Source organism: Neofelis nebulosa, chromosome 4 (assembly GCF_028018385.1).
Source record: "Neofelis nebulosa isolate mNeoNeb1 chromosome 4, mNeoNeb1.pri, whole genome shotgun sequence".
NCBI classification, from domain to species: domain Eukaryota; kingdom Metazoa; phylum Chordata; class Mammalia; order Carnivora; family Felidae; genus Neofelis; species Neofelis nebulosa.
In genome coordinates this window covers 149,229,879-149,251,360 of record NC_080785.1, presented here as the reverse complement: position 1 = coordinate 149,251,360, position 21,482 = coordinate 149,229,879, and the positions used below count along the sequence as shown (strand labels likewise).

Sequence of the window (21,482 nt, the reverse complement as noted above, 5' to 3'; positions counted from 1 at the left end):
GGTCTGTCTGGGTCTAGGGATTCTTCCTAACAGCTGACAGGCCTTGGTCACCACGGGCAGGCAGAGGCAGTCCCAGGGAGCCCAACAATCCATCCACACAGCATTACCAGAGTCCCAAAGGGAATCAGGAGGACTAACAGGAGACAACCCATCCCTCCCTCCAACTCTAGGAACCAGGCAAACAATGCTATGGAAACTCAACAGAAAAGCTACAACCATAAAACTCTGTTTAAGACTGGTAACATGGAAAAAATGTTTATATGTTAAGTACAAAAGGGACATAAAATTGTATATACAGTAGAATAACAACTATGTAAACACACCAAAAATCTATGCACAGAAATTTCTAGAGGAACATTTAACACCAAAAGATTAACAGTGGTAGCATTTGGGTGGCAAACTGATTCACTTTAAAATTCCCCAAATTTCCTCAATAAGCATTAATTATGATTGCAACAGGGAAGTTTTATCTAAAAAAATAAAAATTAAAAAATCCCCCACTGGCTGGTGGTTGAGCAGTGCAGTGTCCCACATAAATTGGTGGCTTTGGCCTGGACTCTTCAAGTGTGGTGCGCCCCTCCCATCCTAGAGAGCTTAGAATACCACCGGCTCCACCCCTGCAGCCCTAGCCCCTCTGCTCCTTTATACTGCCTTATTCTTACCACATCATGTCCAATCACTTCCAGCTGTAGCTTTCCCCTTTCCTTCCCAACTTAGGAGCCAGCTCTGTAGCCACAGGTCCCTAGAAAGAGGGGCAGTGACGGGCCTATTCCAAAGAATGTGGTACCTCAGCTTTGGACACACAAGAACTCTCGAGAGGAATCATCTTCTTTGCTGACAGGCAAGTGGCTTCTCTGGCTGCAGGTATGTTTATTAGGCAGCCCTTCTTATAAACCCAGTCTCAAGCACTCTGAACAGTTACTCCTACCATGAATTTTCTACTTTGGAGAGCCAGGAGTGGGCAGTAATAGATCATCTGGTTTCTAGAAGTCTCTCCATTCTGATAAGGCAAAGCTATATACAGTGGGTGGCACTGCAGAAAAGCTGCAGATTCCAGTCGACATTTTGGAAAGATGTATGCCCTTTGCCCTTTGCGAAACAAGTCAAAAGTAATTGCTAACAAAACAAAACAGTAATTGCTGGCAATTTACAGCCTATTTCTGCTGCTGAACAAAGGCAGTTAATGGCTTGCTTCCCCCTTAGCAACTATGTACTCTTGGGCAAGTCATAACCTTGTGGAGCCCGTTTCTGTATCTGCAGAGAACCTACGACCTACTTAAATGTTTGAGAACTTCCTGAAATAACATGCTACTGGTACTGCTCTAAGAAGGCCATGCAGGGGAAGGAAAGGCCATGAGCCAGCTGTAGCTCACTTCAACCCTGATCAAGACCTCTCCCTCTTCTAAGAGAAGGCAAGGAAAAGAAGAAAGCAGACATACCAGGTAAACAGGAATGACCTGTAATTGGAAAAGAAGCTTCAGACAAACTGAAAATGCTCTGGTTCCAGCATCTTGTCCCCAGATGCCGGAAGCCAGGCACAAAGGGCATGCAAAAGTGACTGTCACACACGTACAAGCGCAGAGCATCACCGAGCAAAAAGGGGGCTAATACTGCAGAGAGGGCCCCAAAGTGCGGCTTGAGGAATACAAGGGAAGTTATCCCAAGACCCTCAGTTAGCTGCCGTGGGAACAGCAAACACTTGAAGCTTTGCTTCATTCTGTCTCCCAAAGGAAAAAAGGGTAATAGGGAAGACTCACTAACACTTGTGGCAAACACTATTAGCAAGGATGCAGTCTTTCTCTCGGGCTGCAGGACTCGACCTCTTTCTGCTGAACTCTGAGAAATGACAGATATTTTATATACATATATATATATGCATACATACATATACATATATATGTATGCACACACGGATATATTTAAATGAAGGTGTACACACTGTGCTAAAATACAAACAACAGAAACCCCATGTCATATATAAAAAGGCTAAATATAACATATAACACAGGCCTACAGCCAGCTCTTGCTTGGGAGCTGGGGAAGGGGTGGTATCATCTGGAGACTCTGTACACAATTTGTGGTGGGCAGGGAAGGCATCAGTGTAAACAACTCAGACTCACTCCACAATACTGGCCCACAGGAAAGCATGATGTATCTCATGTACAAAAATAGACTCCCACCTTGCTTTTGTACAAAACCAAGCTTGGTAGGCACCCAGAAAGACCGCAGGTTTGTCTTCATGACGGGGGAATCACACCAGGCTACTGCTAAACCTCCCAGCCATGGAACTCACCTGCAACCCCCACTTCCCTCCCCTTCAGGCTCCTGGGCCATCTCCCATCCAACACTCAGAGCCTTGAGGCGTGCCCAGATCACCCACCCTCACGTGACTAACTCGCTAGGCTTCCTGGCAAGCAAGGTCCTTTTCTGTTCATCTGTCCCTTTCTGACCCCCAGATATATGAAGACTTATTTCTGTAAATGTTTGGCACCTAAGTAACATGATGGGTGTGGAATATTGCCACAATGACACAGGGAGACCCAGTAACAAGACATGCAGGGTGCGGGCAAGGGGTGCTGAGCTTCCCTAGCATCTCAAAACCAGAACTGTGGCTTCCCATGCATTTATGGGGGTGGGAGAAGGGATGTGCAGAATTAACTTCACCGGCTCCTCAGCAGCAAATACATTCAAAATTGAAGGCGTCTCGAGGGCCCCAGTATACCCTAATCATGAATCTGGTCACTCCTCTGGAGGAGCTCAGTGCAGTGACAGCGGGAAAATCTAAGTCCTGACAGAATCTGCCACACCAACAGTCTTTTTTGAAGAAGCTCGGCAAAGTAATTTTTTTCTTCTGAGCAGATGTACAGCACATCCATGGGAAGGCCATGTGGAAGGATGCTCTCCAGCCCAGTCAAATGATCCGATCCATTATCTCAGTCCCCTCTGAGTTTTTTCCTGTTGGCCACCCTCACTGTACAGAAACAGCCGAGCAGCACCAAGGTCAGTCATCGATGGTGGGCAACCAGAAGGCCTGGAAGGAGAAACATAAATCAACTTTTAAAAGCCAAGCCTCTCTCCTCACTCAGGGTTCTTACCACCACCGTGCCCCCAGCATCAAGGTGCCCAACCCCAACAGTGGAGGAATTTTGGCTGGTGGCCTTCCCTCATGACCAACCGATTCTGACAATCTGTGGAAAAACATTCCCCCTCTGTGCAAAAGTAAGCCGGTTCTGTCTCCAACATGTCTACCTTCGTAGTCCAGTGGTAAGGAAAAACAAAAGAGCTGTCTGGGGAGGTGGGTATCTGGCCTTACTGCCAATCTGCCAGGTGACCTCCAACATGCCCTCTCCTTCTCAAGCTGTAAAAAAACGACAGGGACTGAGGTGGTTTTGCTGCATTTCTTCCTGACATCATTTCCTCAGTGTCAAAAACAAAAAAAGAGCGAGGGGGCAATGTGTTCTGGGTAGGCTAGTAGTGAAATCCCTCATCCTCAAATACCCAGGTATACTTAAGAGATGCTAAAAAGAAACTTGAGGCTGAGACACACGGACGCTTTGTTCTGCTAGCATTGCCTAGAAACATAAGGAACTTGGAGGAAACGCTAAGTAGTGAGTTATGATCAACTGTAAAAATTTCTCAGGAATTCAGCATAAACTGAAAGAAATGGCAAACAGAGAGGTTGCAGCCACAATAGGCTGGTTCGAAGTATTTTAAGAAGCCAAAAAATTGTTAGGCATAGTCCCAAGTAGTTTGGTCATAAAACCAGGGGCTATAGCAAAAATGGGCCTGAGGTCTCCCAGCAGCTTACAGGTGATCCCAGATCACAGAAATAAGGGTGAAAGTGAAAGCCAAGTCCAACCAGAGATCAGATAATAGGAGGTGAACCAGGGAAGCCACCAGCTGAGAAACATGAACTTGGATGCTTATCAGGAACCTATTTAGGACACAGTTTACTGAAGCACCCACCACCCCAAATGGAAAGGGCCCTTATGTGGAAGACATCTCCTGTGTTCACATACCATGTTGGAACATGCGCTGGCAAAGGTCATGAACTTGGGGTTGAACTGCAAACAGGTAATAGGGCCTGTGTGTTTGCCATCCAACACAGCTACTTTTATACCACTCTCTCCATTCCAGACATGGATCTTGCCATCCTCTGAACCTAAAGAGAATGATAAAGGAAAATACAACAGCTCAAGGCACAATGCAAAGAAAAGTGGGAAAGACAAACTGACATCTGGAGAAAAGTCAAGCTTCAGGACCTGGCCCTCATCTGAAATTGAGGGAGAAGGGGCAGTGAAGAAAGGACACTTTGGAAACTGACCTTGACCCTAGTTATTTGTTCCCATCCAAGTCATTTCCCCTCTAACTTTAGTTTTCTCATTTAAAAAGGGGGCTACGGGGCACCTGGGTGGCTCAGTTGATTAAGTGTCTGACTTTGGCTCAGGTCATGATCTCACAGTTCGTGGGTTTGAGCCCCACATCAGGCTCTGTGCTGACAGTTCAGAGCCTGGAGCCTGCTTCAGATTCTGTGTCTCCCTCTCTCTCTGCCCCTTCCCTGCTTGTGCTCTGTCTCTCAAAAATAAACATTAAAGGAAAAAATTTTTTTAAAAAGGAGGGGGCTAAATACCATCACATCCCACCAACACCAAGCCACTGAAAACCGAATGCAGGGTTAAATCAGAAAGCTAGTATTGTTAGTAAGACTGTGCTTGTGGAGTTTAACTCTTATGCTGGTTCAACCAACATTAATGCCAGGTCCCAGTAAAGAAGTGCAAAATCAGGATAAAGACACTGCACCTTTGGCATAAGACTATACATTGTGGTGAGATAGGTGAGAACACCCATCAAGAGGATAATAGATAGTATTTTAATTAGTTAAAACTAACAAAAATACAAACAGAAAAATACACAGTACAGAGAAATAACCCCCCAAGGGGGATAAAGAAAGCTTACCAATCATAATAAACTGGGAGTCTGGAGTAAATGAGGCCTCCAGAGTGACAGCTTTGCTGTTGGCATAACCCTAAAAAAAAGCAGAACAGTTCTCTTATCACAGCCCTATTAATATAAAATAATTGCCTATAAACACTTACCCAGCACACACATCATCTTCCTTTCCATGAAACCCTCTCCTCTTCATGCATAGTGCCACCAAGGTTCCAAACTCGGCTGCCACCCTTTACAGTTCACCCCCATCCCCAACTCCATATTCAATGCAACTAGAAAATTATTATGGCAAGGAATTACTTTGTATCTAAATTCCAAACTTGGGACACTATGTGAGAGAAGTGAATGTCTCAGAATCCAAGAGAAGTTAGTTCATGTTCAGAATGAAAATGCATGTCCATGCTTCCATCAGTGAGTCAAGGATAACCACTGGTCTCCATCAACCAGCTACCACAATTCTCAGCCCAGGAGGGAGGAGCATGGAAACAGCCATGCTCAAAGGTTGTCAGCTCACCCCAAAGGTGTGCATCACCACTCCCTTGAATGCATCGATGAGACGGATGAAGCTGCCATTGGTGGAGATGAGGATGAGTTTACCATCATTGCTGAACTTAAGTCCTGTCCACTCACAAGTCCGATCGTACTGCATCTTAAAAGTCGCAAATGGCCCCTGAAATGATAAAAACAGCAGACCCAGCCCAAGGCCCATCAATATTCCTTCTGCCAGAGCCAACTCTCATTCTGTCCCTTTAGATTCCTTTTTGGCTAGGAAAAGCAAGGAAGAACTATTGCTCTGACATTTGCCAGTGTCTACCACATACCTCCTTTATCATGGAAAAGGCTCTCATCTTACCCTTCAAAACCTCCATGATATGAAGATAGCTCAAAGATTCAAAGATTTACCTTATCAAAAGAGCGAAGGTCATAAAGTTTGACCATTTCAGAATTGACACCTGCAGCAAAAATTAACCCTTCTGGATCAAAGGAACAAACTGGCTTGCCTTGTAGATGCATGAGGCCCTATGAAAAAATAAGAAAAAAGGTTAATGAACCCAGGATCTTACCACCATGTAATTTACTTTTTCCAATGAAAACTAAGAAAGGACACAAACAGATACCTACCCAGAGAATGGAAAAAGCAAACAAACCTAACTAAAATAAGGCTTTTTACAAACAGGTCTCCATACAACTGGTTTCATCAACCCTAACTGTACAACTCTATAGACACTGAATCCAAATAAAAAGAAATTCTTTGAGTGTAAAAGCTATAGCTCACAGGTTTCAGGAAAATGGTTTTGAAAGCAAAAATCCACAGAGCATAATGCAATATGCACTGGATTAGGGTATTAGCTTAATTACCAGCCACCTACCAGGAAAACAGATTTTCTCCAAAGTTTAGAAAGACTTTGGGATCTCAGAATGGAATGATTACTTTCTCCTTTCCTTGAGAGGAAGAGCTCATGATAGTGCCTACCATAGAAAACTTTAACTGTGAGGTACCATTACCTGGCAGTTAGGAGACCGGAGATCCCAGAGTCGAATGGTCTTATCAAGAGACCCAGAAATGAAAGTGTCATCCACAGGTGACATGGACAAGGCCACCACCCTGCAATGCATCAAGATAAATAGGAGTTGAAGCATAATATTTGCAAAAATTGGATGTGAACTCTAAACCACTCTACCTGCCTAGCTACATTATATATACCTGTTCTTCCAACACTGCCATTTTAAGAAACATACACATATAAACAATCTGGAATAACCAAAAGCAACTAATATAATGAAAAAACAAACTTCGAGCTACAGCATAAAAATGTTAAGCCTCCAATGCAAAGCAAACCACAAGGAGACACCACTACACACCTATTAGAATAATTAGAAGCCTCATGCATTGCTGGTTGGAATGTAAAATGGTGCAGGTGCTTTGGAAGATTTATAGTTCCTTAAAAAGTGAAAGGTAGTTACTATATGACCCAGAAATTCCACTTCCAGGTATATACCCAAGAAAAATAGAAACCTATGTCCATACAAAAAGGTACACATATGCTCACAACAGCATTATTCATAATAGCAAAAAAGTGGAAACCCAAATGCCCATCAACTAATGAATGGATAAGCAAAATGTGGTGTCTCTATACAATGAAATATTTGATAATAAAAAGAAATGAAGTACTGATTCATGTTACAGCATGTTATGAACCTTGGAAACATGGTAAGTGAAAGAAGTGGACATGAAAGGGCACAAACTGTCTCATTCATTTATAAAAATGTCCAGAATAAACAAAGCTATAGATATAGAAAGAAGATTAGTGGTTGCTGGGAACTTATAGGAGGAGGCATGGGGGGTGACTGCTACTGAATACAGGGTTTCTATTTGGGAGTGATGAAAGTGTTCTGGATTAGTGGTGATGGTTGCCCAATTCTGTGAATATACTAAAAACCTGAACTGTATACTTTAAGAGGGTGAATTTATGGTACAAAACTATATCTCAATTAAAAAACAAAACCTACCAAAAAATCCTTAATTACTTAACTAGAATTTTGTGGACTATACTAACAGTCTTAAACCTGAGTACAATCAGCATTATCTGAGGGTGGATTAAAAACACAGACTACTGAGATCCATTCCCAGAACTTCTAATCCAGCAGGTCTGAGAACCTGCTCCCAGGTGATGGTGAGGCTGTTGGTTTGGGCACTACTTACTAAGCCAAGCCACAGGCCTGTGCTAATAGCAACTGTTATTTCTGATATGAGTCCCCTTTTATGGTTATACCACTAAGAGTCACTCACTAGAAAACATTTCTTCCAAGGGCTCCTGAGCTCTCTTGTCCCCTTTGCTCATATTCTCACTCTGCCACTCTGCTATGAAGACACCAGCCACCTCCCAAGCATTTGGGCCTGGCCTGCAATGAAGGACAGCATGTGGCTCTACCAAAGCCCCAAGTGAAGTTTCATTGAGGGCCACAAGCTATGACCTGTATATATAATGCCTATGAGTCTACATTACCACCTATAGAGAAGGCCCTTGTGGAAACAGACACTTGGATAACTCTTCCTTCTGGACTATGGAAGAGTAGTTCTGCATTCTGGCTTGGCCGTAAAACACTTCATAGATATAGAAAAGCTGGTGTCACAGATGAAGATTATAAAGGAAATGTTGGTGTTGTGCTGTTTCATTTGATAAAAGTTTGAAGTCAAAAAGATGACCAAATTGCACAGCTCATTTGTGAATGGATCTTTTATATAGAAATAGAGTAGGTTCAAGTTTTGGTTGACACTGAAAGGGGTTCAGAAGGTTTTAGTTCCACTGGAAAGCATTAAAATTTATGCCATGAATAGAAAATGAGAAAATGTACTTTTTTTTCTCTAAATTTTTACCTAAAGAAAAATTTCTTCCAATATAACTCAATTAACATCCATACTAGTTCCTCAACTTAAACATTTAAAGATACCGTAAGCCAAAATTTCCTGGGAATGCTGAGGCGGTAATAAAACAGTGAGCAGAATGCATACGTACATATAATTTTAGGTCATTGTATTCAGGTCAAAAGCTCAGAGAAAGTCTATCTTGGGCTCTATGCTGAGAAGTAAAGAGAATACAACGAGGAGTAAAACCTCAACTCTAGAAGCACCTGAATGGCTCAGTTGGTCTAACTTTGGCTCAGGTCATGATCTCATGGGTCTAGCCCCGTATCGGTCCCTCTGCGGTCAGCACACAGCCTGCTTTGGATCCTCTGTCCCCCTCCCTCTCTGTTCCTGCCCTTATTCTCTCTCTCTCAAAATAAATAAACTTAAAAACAAAAACAGAAACAAACAACAACACAAAAATAGCCCAACTCTAAGAAAGCTTAACTGTCCAGTCCAGAGAACTCCAAGAGAGGGTCAGAGAAGGCTTTCTGTAAGAAGCACCACATGTGGTGGACAGGATTTCAATGAGAGATGTCTTTACAGAAAAAGTGCCAGACAGGAAGGCATGAGGCCCATGTCTAGGAAGCAGCCCAGAATTCACCTCAACTTGAGTGGTGGAAGATAATGTTGGGAAAATGAGTCACAACCAGAGGGAGGAAAGCCTCACTCCAAGGGGAAGGGGCAGACAGATATGGAGAACTATTAAAGTTCTTCACAGAGATATAGATAGACTATGAAGTGGTCGGAACTGTAATACAGGATGCTAAAGAAGGATGATATGGGATAGGGAGATTAATTAGGATTTGACTGTAATTCACTTTACAGTGCATGAGCCAGGACCGAAGAAAAGGAGAGTGACACACTAGGTTAAACCTAGGTAGAATCAATAGGATTAACAACTTACTAGATGTGAAAACAAGGGAAAGAAAGCGAACAGGGAACAGAGGCTTTGAGTTAGGATAATTAGAAGGGACAGTGATAAAGAAACATGAGGCCGAGAGAGAGGATATGGCCCACAGCATGTAACAATGAGGGATGGTATGCTGGACCTGTCAGGTGGGAGCATGAAAGAGATATCCACATAGATGTATATAAAACCTGGAGGTGGAAATGGAGTCTGGAAATCAGGGTAGACATGAGCTAAAAATATTGATTTGGGAAGCCATCTGAGTAGAGGTAAATGAAATTAGTGATGAAGATGTGAGAAAATATCAAGACAGGAGAAAAGCTAGGGTGAAATCTTACTTATTTTAGAGTCAAAAGGAGAAAGAAAGGCCAAGAATTGCAAGAGTGGAACCAAAATGGGAAAGTAGGCTGCCAAAGGGGAAAAAAAAAAGTCACTGAGAAGTTGAACACCAAAAAAAGCCAAAAACCCAAAAACCAACCCCTACCCCCCACCCCCCACCCCCGAAGACAGATTTTAACTGGAGACAGCAGGGAAAGAGGAGTAAAACAGCATGGAAAAAGCCCCATAAATGATCCTGGGACTAGACCAAATGATTTAAACAGTGAATGAGTGAGGAGGTGGAGATGGGAGTATGCAGATTATTCTTTCATGTTTGACAGTTAAAAGGAGTGGGAGATAAGTTCAAGGAATAGATTTAAGATAAGGAAGACCAAGTAAGTTTGTAGGCAGCAAGGAAAAGTCTACTTAAGAAGATGGAAACAAGTAGAAAGAAGGAGGTTGGTTTTGTCAAAGAAGAAAGGATACTTCTTTTCAAGGAAAGGGTTCCAAGGAAGTTGAAAAGAACTCATTTTGGATGGCCTTGATTTTCTTAAAAAAAAAAAAACAAAAAAAAAAACGGCAACAAGTTATCTTCTGAGGATCAGGACATCAAAAAGCTGGATAATCAGGAAGATTGGAAAGAATTTCAAACAACTACAATCAACTCAAATCATTTGTGAACATTAATTTGACTACAAACAAGCAAAAACATCTACTTATCACAAGCCATCATTTGTTTGTTTGGGACCAGTAACCAATAGCTGTCAGCTCTCACCTTCAGCAACATAGATATGCTCTGCCCAATCAAAAGTGCAGCCTAAAACAGGGTGCTCTTGGTCCATCTCCTGTTAAGGTTCTGTACCACTCCAAGTTGTACTGTGTTAATGTATGTTTGTAAACAAAAGCAGGAGGAAATACCCTCAGTGATTAAAATATCATCCAAAGGAAAATGTGTTTAACACTCAACCCAAACTTGAATATTTGAAAAAAAAACACTGGGGGAACTGAGGTATGAGATAGAGAGAAACAAACTGCATTACAAAACAGAATAAGGAAACAAGCTTCTGGACTTTCAAAAGTCACAAAGGACAATTTTATTTATTATTATTTTTTTTCATCCTCATTAAGATCTTCACATGGAACATGTTTATGAAGACTAGGGGCCTGCTGTAATGGGGCCACCAGTACTGGAAGAGGCCTCACATATAAATGGTCCTTTCGTTAAGGGACATCTAATATTTGGGGTTCCTCAATGATAAATGTAATTTGTACTACATAGGTTTCCACTGAGTGTCTTTAATCCACTTTTTCTCCAATTATGTTTTAAGTGAGATTTCAGTTTATCTATGAAGTCCTACCCCTGCTTCCACAACCTCAGTAAATCAAGTATTGACTGTCTGAGGGAGAGTTAACAAGAGAAGACTAAGAGGAATGCCAAACAGCAGTAAAGAACTAGCTTTAGTTCACTAATAAAATCTCTCTACTCTCCTAGTCTCTGGGTAACCTCAGGGGTAAAAGACCTATCTACTTCTGTAACATCTGGGTCTTACCTTTTGCTATGTCCAGGAAAGTATCTGATGTATTTGTTGTCATGCAAGGACAGGTAACGAATAGTATCTGTAAGAAGACAAATAAGGCATGATGATACCCTATTATTTTTAAAGGAATTACTGTACTTTTTCATCTTGAAAACAAGGCCAAAAAATTTATTGTTTTCCATAACTCAAGCAAGGTGTGAATAAGTAAGGCTGAGTAATTCTTCTCCACAGCTGAAGAATGGGCACTACAGATTTCACATAATTCAAAAGCAGAGTTCGTTCTTGACAGCATATACAGCAATTTTTAAAAATCATTGTTACCACCAATCTTTGGCTTCTGCATAGTTACAGTGCAACCTGTCCTGCAAATATACCCTGCCTGCACCACCCCCAGAAAGCACAATAGGTTCAGTGCTCACAGAATGGCAAGCCTTAAAGGAAAACATTTAGGTGCTAAGGAAAGAAGAATTAAGTAGCCATGCTAAACTGAGGATCAGGCTGAACTCTGGCATAATATTTTTGTTTGTCCAGGGTTCTCCAAACAGCGTGTTAGGGACCTAAATTTTAATTGGGTATATAATCTACATCAAAACTAAACAAATGGAAACAGAAGTAACGTCCTACTACTTTTTAAGTTAACCAGCTATCCACTAGTACTTTGTGCATCAGAGAGAAGTCAGTTGATAATAATAATAATAATAATAATAATAATAAAGTGTCCAAAAGAACAAATCAGGAAATTGGGTTAAAAAGATCTTAAAACATTTAAAAATTAAACTCATAAATACATCAGTAAGTCACAGCAGCGAGATTCTGTCAATATCAAAGAAAAGAATAATCATAGAGATTTGTGCTTGGGGAGAAAAAGACAAAACACTCTTAAAAACCAAGTGATTCTACCTGAAAAAGTAAACAAAAAGATGGTGGTGGAAAGGGAATGAAGTGCCATAAAGAACAGAACTAGAAAGTACTATGCCTTGCAAAAGACTAGGAATAAGAAGCAACTGTTGCGAAAAAGGCAATAGGAAATGGTGCCAATATAGATAGGAAAGCATAGAAAGAACATTCTAGAGGCAAACAACACAGAAACAAAGAGGCTGAAAGCACCAAGTCATTCCAGTTGTTCACAGGGGTACTTTCTAGTAACAGGGCATCTAACTCGGGAGAGGGAAAACCGCACTCTTTGTATGTTCCAAAACTGAACTCTATAGTTTTCCTTGAAAATCTTCAAAGTTCTAGAATGACAACTATGAAGTCTTCCTGGATGTTCTATTGCTAGTAACTACTCACCTGCCCTAAGCAGAAAAAGACTTTCCTCCCCATTACCTGGTTTCCCAGAGATGAGCAGGGAGTCGCCATCCTCTCCGCCCCACTCAGTAGCTGGTGCACTGTTCCTGGCAAGGCAGTGGCCTGTACAGTTATCTCCTGTACCGGGTGGTATCATAGACCCTCAAACTGTACAAACTACTACCTCAGCCTGGAATCAGGCAAAAGGAAACGGAGCGTTGGAGGAACTCTTCAGGATGCACTCGAGACAGGAAAGGCAACATCCTCCCAGCAGAGGCCTGGCAGCAAAGCTGCAAGTGCCACACATTTGCCTCATTTTGCACCATATTTGGAGAATCCTCACATTTAATCACCCCAACAGAAGAAGTATACCAGTCATTCAGGTGATCACATAGATATGTTTCCTCAGGATCCTAATGTTTTATATTCTTGTCCAAAAGCATCAATTGCACTGCTTACTTAGAAAACCACTTCTGAAATAGAGGCATGAAAAGTAGAAATGATATACTTACTAAAAATCAAGTACAGGCAGAAAAGTCTCATTTAAAAAAAAAAAAAAAAAAAAAAAAAAAGGACTTCCGCCCATCTGCTCTGAGATAAGCATAGCCAAAACAGCAGTCTAAGTGATCTTTGTGGATGACATTAGAAAAATCTTAACTGCAGGGGCGCCTGGGTGGCTCAGTCGGTTAAGTGGCCGACTTCACCTCAGGTCATGATCTAGCAGGTCATGATCTCACAGTCTGTGGGCTGGGGCCCCGCATCGAGATCTGTGCCGACAGCTCAGAGCCTGAAGCCTGCTTTGGATTCTGTGTCTCTCTCTCTCTCTCTCTCTCTCTCTGCCCCTCCCCTGCTCATGTTCTCTCTCTCAAAAATAAACATTAAAATTTTAAAAAAAGAAAAAAAAATAAAACTTACTATAAAAAGTGAGACAATCAATAAATCAGTGAGATAAATGGAAAAAAAAAAAAAAAAAAAGAGTCCTAAGGTGAAAGTCCTCAACTACCAAGATGAACTGCCAACTGAGAATGACTTATCCCAGGGGAAATAAATGCAGGTAAAAACAAGATCAAGATCATTTATTAGATAAAGAAATTCACAAATTTAATTTATAAAAATAACTCTTTACTCTTTAAAACCATTAACTTTATTTAAAAGTTAAAAGGGGAAGGGCCCTCTAGCTGGCTCAGTCTGAAGGGCATGTGACTCTTTTGATTTCAGGGTTGTGAATTCGAGCCCCACATTGGGTATAGAGCTTACTTACAAATAAAGTCTTTAAAAATAAATAAAATGGAAAAGGGACAAAATTCAGATTAAAAATGGTCCCTAAAATTAAACATAATTAAGGTCAATACACTGTCCTTCATGACACAGACCATGAAAGGTAGAGCATACACCAAAATCTCATCTAAGGTCCCTAAACTACCACAGCTCAAACATTCGTGGTTATTTGCCACTTGCTGTATGTCAAATAGTCTTTCCTTTTATTTGTTCAAAAAGTATTCTTTCAAGTTTAAAGAAGTACAAACTATAAATATAATTCATTGCTTCCTATACCCACTCTCCATTCTAATCTAGAGACCTTTCATACTCCATTTCAAGTCCTTCAAAAGTATTGGTGGCTTGTTTCCAGTATCCCTTCAGTCATAACAATTGCTAACATCTTAAGAAAATATGTTTAAATTACAGAAACTCTAAGCAAAGCAGAAATAGTCACAAAGATTCCAAGAACTACTTAACAAAAGAAATCATAACCATTACTTCCCAAAAAGAAGGCTTGCTTACCGTCTATTTTGTTAGAGCTGTAAACGACTGTGTTTGCTGCATGGGTGTATCTGATGAGGTCCACGCCATATTTCTTACTGTACAGGGTTCTCTTTGGTCTGATGAGGAAATGGACAGAGAAAGAAAACCATCAAAATCCTCCATCACCAAAACCTAGGATCTTCATATAAACAGAAGACTCTGAATGATGTGGCAAGGATGAGAATTCTTTGGAAGCTCTAACACTGGAAAGAAACAGAATTTCTTCCAAACGAGAGAAAACAAATGGAATCAATCAAGTGCAACAGACTTTCACCTCTGAACAACAAATGCTGAGGTTAGGAAGTGGAAGTAAATCTGAGGGCTCAACTGAGTCTTTACACAATGTTCAGAAGTTTTGAGAAAAAGTACATCTTTTTGGAAAGGAAGGCACACAAAACACAAGTCACAGTTTATAACAAAGAGGGATATGGGAATACATTAAATTAGTGAGGCCAAACTTTTCTTGAGCCATTCACTTAGAAACCAGATCTTTTCTCAAGAAGAAACAAATGATTTATCAAAACTGAAACCAGATGTAAAACTGCTTGTCTTTCCTAATATAACCTGCAGTTGCAGAAGCTATCTATCCTTCCTATTCTACAAGTCCAAAGTACTTACTGAGGCTTTTAGAAGGCAAGGCTGATTCTCCCTAGAAAAAAACTGGTCATTGGTTCTTTTCTTTTTAATGTAAAATCACATAATTCTAAGCTAGGAGTTACAAATTCATATGAAGTTCCTTTTCCTTCAATGTCTTCCTCTATAGGACCCTGAATATCAAAGATCAAACTGAAACTGATCTCAGTAAAATCTTTAACCAAAAGCTCACAATGTTCTACATTTGGGTATAGGAGGATTTTATAAATTGTATACCAATGTTTACAAAGAGTTCTAATTTTGAAAAAGAAAAAAATTCGCCCTCTCAATGAAGCCTAGATGCTAAACAATCAGATTACCCAAGCAGCTTTAAGAACTCAAATATTTGCACTTTCAATTTTTGTTAATGTCAGTGAGGTCAAGGGTTTCCCTACCCAAAACTCATTTCCAAACAAGCTTCTCATTCCAAATGCACTGAATTTTCCACATTTTCACCTTTAACTGAAAGCTTAGTTAAAAAGATCAGCTCAAAGTCTACCCTGTTTAATCCCCTACCCTGGGCTCTGCTGTGGGGTCACTGTGTGGTAAACAGCGAGCACATGTATGCACATACATGTGTTCTTGCTCTCAAAAAATAGTTGACTTTATTTCTACAAGTGGAAAAAGAAGCTTACTTATCCCAACAATTCAGTCTAAAATAGGGAAGACATATCCTGAAGAGCCAATGTTAAAGGGTATGGAATAAGGAAAGTTTTTAGTTCCACTTATGTATGGCCTATTTGTCTCAAACACTAACCTGAGATTTATTTTTAATAACAAATCTTTTACCTCATATCACTTCCTAGTTTGGAAACAAGATCCTAATTTTTGCATCCATTTCAGAGAATCTTTACAAAGCCCATGCACAACATTTTTCCATGAATATTTTGGTTAAGCTTCTTTCCACAAACTATGAGTCTGGTGATCAGGCATGAATAAAAAATATTATGAAAAATTTTCATCACCTAGCAGATAATATATTTTATAAGTCTTTCAAATTGAAAAATCACTTAACAGATGAACAAAAACAACGGACAAAATGAACAAAAAACTGGAAAATATTAAGTATAAAGAATCTTGTTTTGACCATCTTCAAACTCCCAAATTCTAACATTTAGTACCATCTAGTAGAGATACTATGACTTCCAAGGAAACACTACTCTTCTACCAATGTTGGTTTGACTTATACTAGTGGCACATTTTTTCCTCACATTACCCCTTAGGATCATGGACTCTTAAAGGCAAAAGAGGTCATCTAATACTCAGAGAAGTGATCTAACCATTGTCACATACCTGGTCACAAAGCCAAACTAGAACCCAGGTCTCCTAACTACCAAGCCAGTCCCTTGCCATAGACCACAATGAAATAAGGTCACAATTAATTGATAAGAGAAAATGTAAAAGAGAATGCCCTACACTATTACATCAATACTAAATTTGCTAATTTGGATAATTGTGCTCTGGTTGTATAAAAGAATGTCCTTGTGCTGAGGAAATCCATGTTGAAGTGTTTGGAGATCAGGGGCTTGATACCTCCAACTTATTCTCTTAATGGTTCATTAAAAAATGCACACCTAAGTACTTAACACAGAGCTGTAACGCAAAAGAGGTAAAATGTAACTGATTATTGGATGATATGGATCTCTGAAATACTGTTTAACTTTCCTGTAAGTTTGTAATTATGTAAAAAGCTACATGAGTGAATAAACTGCATGTCGTAACATTAACATTTTACTTCCAAGTAAACTGTCACTGCTCCCAACAAGTAGAAATTATGCCCCACTTAGAGAGAAACTACTAAGAAGGCTATCACAACCTTCATCTCCTTTGAATGAGAACATACATCTCCATCATCAAGGTTCCAGGTAGAGGTTCCAATCTGTGCACAAGCACTCAACATTTCAAGCCAGTCAACTTCAAATTACTTCTAGTCCCAGGAACCCACGATCCTAATCCCGACTCCAGCTCTACATGTTACTCTCTCTTCCAAGCTGATTCAAATGACCAAACCTGGACAGAAATACATCTACTAAATGAATAACGTTGACTAAAGTCAGCACTGGTCCAGCTAACAATGCTCTCTTCCCTTAGGACCACCACTCTAGGCCACTCGTCTGCATACTGCAGGCAGATCCAGAGCCAGTTACATAATACTTTTCCATAGCGCCCGTGGGAAAAAATTGGGAAGAAGATACAGCTTAGACCAAAACAACGTTACTTTAGATAACCGAACTGACAAACGAAGAGACAAGTTCCAAAGAAAGTTTACAGAAGCCATCGGTTTTAAAACAAAACAAAAGGCAAAAAGAACAGTTGGAAAAGGCAGAGAAAACCCCAACGATTCAAAAAATAAGATCTGGAATTAGGTAACAAAATGAAATCTGACAAAACCACTAGCCACCGAATTATACCAAATAGCCACAAGCCTGCTTGGAGAAGGTGGCTGAGGGAAATCGAATCTAGCCTAAGCCAGTTTCTGCTCCAAAGGAGTTCACAATTTAGTAACGAGAAAGCAAAGCAGGTTTATAAAGGGTGAGGTGAAGCTGACAAGGTCCCCAGAGAAAAAGGCAAATGTGCTTATAAGACTTTAGAGATGCAGTGCGGTGGCAACACAGAAATTTCACGATCAGACCCTGAATTTTGGTAATTCCAGGTGGACCATAAAGTGTAATTTAAAAATATATATATAAGAGGAAACATAAAATTGTTTTGGGATGCTATGTTTTCATAGTAGGTTCCCATTCAGGTCGGGATGGGACAGCCAAGTTAGTTTTTTTTGGCAAAAAGGAAAAGTTTCTGATGTTGTTAAAAAGTTAACTACAAATGTGGGCAATGGGTCTGAGGGAGTAAAAGAATGATTTGGAACCGAAAGAAAAAGACAGGGGGCCCAAAGAGGCACAACAAATAAATCCTGACAGCTAAGAACTGCAACCCACGCGGCCTTCCGGCAGAAGGCGGCGGGAAGCTAAGGGGCAGGGGATGGGCGGAGTGCCACGGCTGAATCGAGGTCACCGAGGAGGGCAGAGAGAGCGAGCTGTGACGCTGCTGAGGCAGGAGCGCAGCCTCTGCGGTTCCGCGCGGGGGGCCAGAGCCGACCGGCACCTCTGACAGAGTCGGAGGAGCGGAAAAGCTACCTGCTGGGGCCCAGGTGGGCGGACCGGGCGTTTAAAGGTCAAGGTCAAGGTGGGGTTTGGCAAGCGATACGGAAGCGCTTTTCCAGGAGGCCGAAAGCAAGCAAAATAATAACGATGGTAGTATCACTCTCACTATTCTTATTATTTTTAAAAAGGTCTCCTGGACATCTTCGGAATGGAAGCGGCCCTGGCGGCAGCGAGTGCAAAACAGGCCGGAGAGGGCGGCGGGGGCGGGCGGCGGGGCGAGCGCTGGGCCACGAGAGGGAGAGAGGGAGGGACGGACAGACTCGGGCCCGGGCCCAGGGCCACCGCCGCACTCACTTGCCCTCCTGGCAGTCATAGAGCACGATGGAGTCGTCGTCGCTGCTCGAGATGACCGTCTCGCCGTTGGGGCTAAAGTCAAAGCAGTTAATCTTGTCCGAGTTCTCGCGGAACACCTTGGCGACGCGGAAACTCCGCAGCACGCTGTCGGTCAGCTTCATGGCGGCGGCTGCTGGAGGCGGTGGCGGCGGCGCAGGGCCGGGGCGGGGCCCGGCAGCAGGCGGGCGGGCGGGCTGGCTGCCGAGGGGCCGACCCGGGCGGGGCGGGCGCCGCGCCGGCGGCGAGCGGAAAGGCGGCCGACAGTCGGGCCGCCTCCACCCCTTCCTCCTCCTGCACGTGCGGCGCTCTTCTGCCGGGACTGCGGGATCTCGCGGACCGTTCCTCCTCACAGTCGCCTCAAGGCCAACCGGCGAGGCGCCGGCTCATTGTGTCCGCCATCTTGGGACGACAGGCAGAAGCTGAGGGCGAGGAGCCTCACCGCAGCGCACGCCGGGAAAGGGGGCGGGGCGGAAGGGCAGCGCGAGAAGGGGCGGTGGGGCGGTGACGTCAGTGCGGCCGCCGAGGAATGGAGTGGCGGGGTGGCCCGGGGCGGCGATTCCCTGACGGGCAGTAGGGCGCGAGGGGCGGGGATGTCCACGGCCTTCCCTTTGGTGGGCCGGAAGGCCGAGGGTGCCCGGAAGCCGTGGGCTTTTGTGCGGGATCGCAGACCACTGGGAGCAGGTACTGCGAGGGTCGGCTACGCCACTGGAGCGGCGGCCTGGGGGTGAGTTAGTGCGCTAACCGCTGGCGGGCTTTGACTGCTAGTGCACCACAGCGCAAGCATAGTTTCAGTTTCAGGGCCTGGGGGATTTTTTGTTCGTTTTTTTTGAGCTGTATTATACGATAGACTGCACAAATTTTAAGTGATTTTTTTTCATTTGGATATACACCCTTGTAACTACTGCCCAGAACTTTCTTTTAAGACTTCTATAAAAACTTTTTAATTGACATATAACGTAAAGTGAATAAGGTGGACTAATTTTAAGTGTATAGCTCCACACATTTTTATAATCACTCACCTTTAAGTTTCAAGATGTATTTACAGGCTCAAAATTAATAGCATCGATTACAAAGAAATTCTTAAAAAGGAAAGTTATCTCTTATTCAACAAATTAAGTTCTCCCAATTTCCTCCTCCTTTATTCATATATCTACATAAACTTTATAAATGCAACCATCACTTCCCCCCAGGTTAGTATTGTATATTGCACATTTTTCCAGGGTAGTAAACCAAATTGTTGGTGGTGGTCTTAATTGAGGTATAATTGATGTAGAGTAAAAACTGGCCTTTTAAATGGGTAGTTTTATAAGTTTTGACACCCATGTTCAGTCGTGCAGCCACCACCACGTTCAAGATGTAAAACAGCTGCATTATACTCTGGTTTGTTTAAAAGATTTTTTGCCTTAAAAGGAAGGAAAGTTGATCCCTAACAAAGGAAAGCGATATCTGATCACAAAATAGGTACCGGGCAGGCACCTTGGCTTTAACTTTCTGTGCAAGAGGTCAAACTCAGTGCAGCCTATGAGAGTTCATAGATCTCTAAGTTGCATGCAGCAACTCAAAGATTAATTGCCTGAGGTCTCTAACAATGGAGACAGGCCTGTTTATTTCGCTTTGCTAAACTGCAGTGGCTGAAGAGGAAGAAAAGGAAAAGGAAAGACTTAAACATTAAAATCACTGATATTAAGAAGATGTGAGGGGCGCCTGGGTGGCTCAGTCGGTTGAGTGTCCGACTTCGGCTCAGGTCATGATCTCACGGTTCGTGAGTTCAAGCCCCGCGTCAGGCTCTGTGCTGATGGCTCAGAGCCTGGAGCCTGTTTCAGATTCTGTGTCTCCCTCTCTCTGACCCTCCCCCATTCATGCTCTGTCTCTCTCTGTCTCAAAAATAAATAAACGTTAAAAAAAATTAAAAAAAAAAAAAGATGTGATATCCAGAGATCCAGATATAACCTGGACAATGGTAAAAAGAAAGCAGAAACTGGGGCGCCTGGGTGGCGCAGTCGGTTAAGCGTCCGACTTCAGCCAGGTCACGATCTCGCGGTCCGTGAGTTCGAGCCCCGCGTCAGGCTCTGGGCTGATGGCTCGGAGCCTGGAGCCTGTTTCCGATTCTGTGTCTCCCTCTCTCTCTGCCCCTCCCCCGTTCATGCTCTGTCTCTCTCTGTCCCAAAAATAAATTAAAAATGTTGAAAAAAAAAATTAAAAAAAAAAAAAAGAAAGCAGAAACCCTGGGCTAGTTGAATCTTTCTAGAAAGAACTAAGGGACGTCCCTGGGTAAAAGGAAAGCCAGGATCCCTACACATAAAAAGAAGTTGTTCTTTGAAGGGAGAGGGCAAGATCCTGGCTAAGTCTGGGCTGCAATTGCCTTCACACAAAGAGCAGAACTTCTGGCTACAATTTGTTCTGGGATCTGGCAGAAGCCTGTCTGAGTGAAACCTGAATGGATGGCAACTTTCCAAACTGCGAAGCAATAGAAGAAAAGTCCTCTGTGCCCTGGAGCTCTCACTTCCCAGCAATTCCTCCTTTATTTCACAGGCTGGAAAGGCTGATGTAGAGTCTGCTTTGAATGCTTAAATGGCAATAAGGACAGATTTGGTGCCATGTCCTGGAACTTCCAGGAAGTTGAATACACCAAGTGAGATACCATTTGTTTGAATTCTTTTAACCTACGGAAAACAAAAACAACCAGAGATAGAAACAACTGAATGTTGTCAGCTGTAAGAAAATCTTTTCTAGTTTTGTACTCCCTATACCTTTCCCAGATTTCACTGTTAAGACTGAAGTTTCCTCCCAAGACTTGACTCCCTGAATTATTTTTGGGATGGAAAAGTCATTTTTTCATATTTTAAGAGTGTCCTGAAATGGTTCAGCCTGTTTCACATTCCTCGTCTGGCTTCCTGCCCTGTTAGAGTGGGGCTCTCCTAGCTTCCAGTCCAACAGTGCCTTAAAGGCTGGACATTAAAAGGTGACCCAGAAAGGCTGGCTCCAGTGGGGGATGGGTAGACGGGACTGCTGCAGTCAGAAGTGCATCAAACTTCTTGAAGAGCGTCAGACTTAATTTTTTTATTTTTCCTTTTCTTTTAAATCATTATTTCATTTGGGGCACCTGGCTGGGTCAGTCAGTAGAGCGTGTGACTCAATCTCAG

The 21,482-nt window shown here is 42.3% G+C and overlaps 1 protein-coding gene across 1 annotated transcript; it reads right to left on the bottom strand.

Moving 5' to 3' along the window:
* Window positions 1–228: 228 nt before the first annotated feature.
* WDR82 (WD repeat domain 82) lies at window positions 229–18,771 on the bottom strand. The gene is made up of 9 exons (XM_058726703.1): window positions 18,301–18,771; window positions 14,192–14,289; window positions 11,135–11,201; window positions 6,457–6,556; window positions 5,854–5,970; window positions 5,465–5,620; window positions 4,957–5,026; window positions 4,020–4,162; window positions 229–3,031 (listed from the first exon to the last, which is right to left on the bottom strand). The coding sequence occupies exons 1-9, from the start codon at window positions 18,459–18,461 to the stop codon at window positions 3,002–3,004; spliced, it is 942 nt and encodes a 313-aa protein (XP_058582686.1). The 5' UTR covers window positions 18,462–18,771; the 3' UTR covers window positions 229–3,001.
* Between the last annotated feature and the right edge of the window lie 2,711 nt (window positions 18,772–21,482).

Coding starts and splice junctions, on each gene's coding strand:
- WDR82 (XM_058726703.1), bottom strand. CDS start 18,461: ATGAAGCTGACCGACAGCGTGCTGCGGAGTTTCCGCGTCGCCAAGGTG. Junction 5,027..5,464: donor TGGTGATGCACACCTTTGGG/GTGAGCTGACAA, acceptor GCTTTTTTTTAG/GGTTATGCCAACAGCAAAGC. Junction 4,163..4,956: donor CTCCCAGTTTATTATGATTG/GTAAGCTTTCTT, acceptor CATTCTCTTTAG/GTTCAGAGGATGGCAAGATC.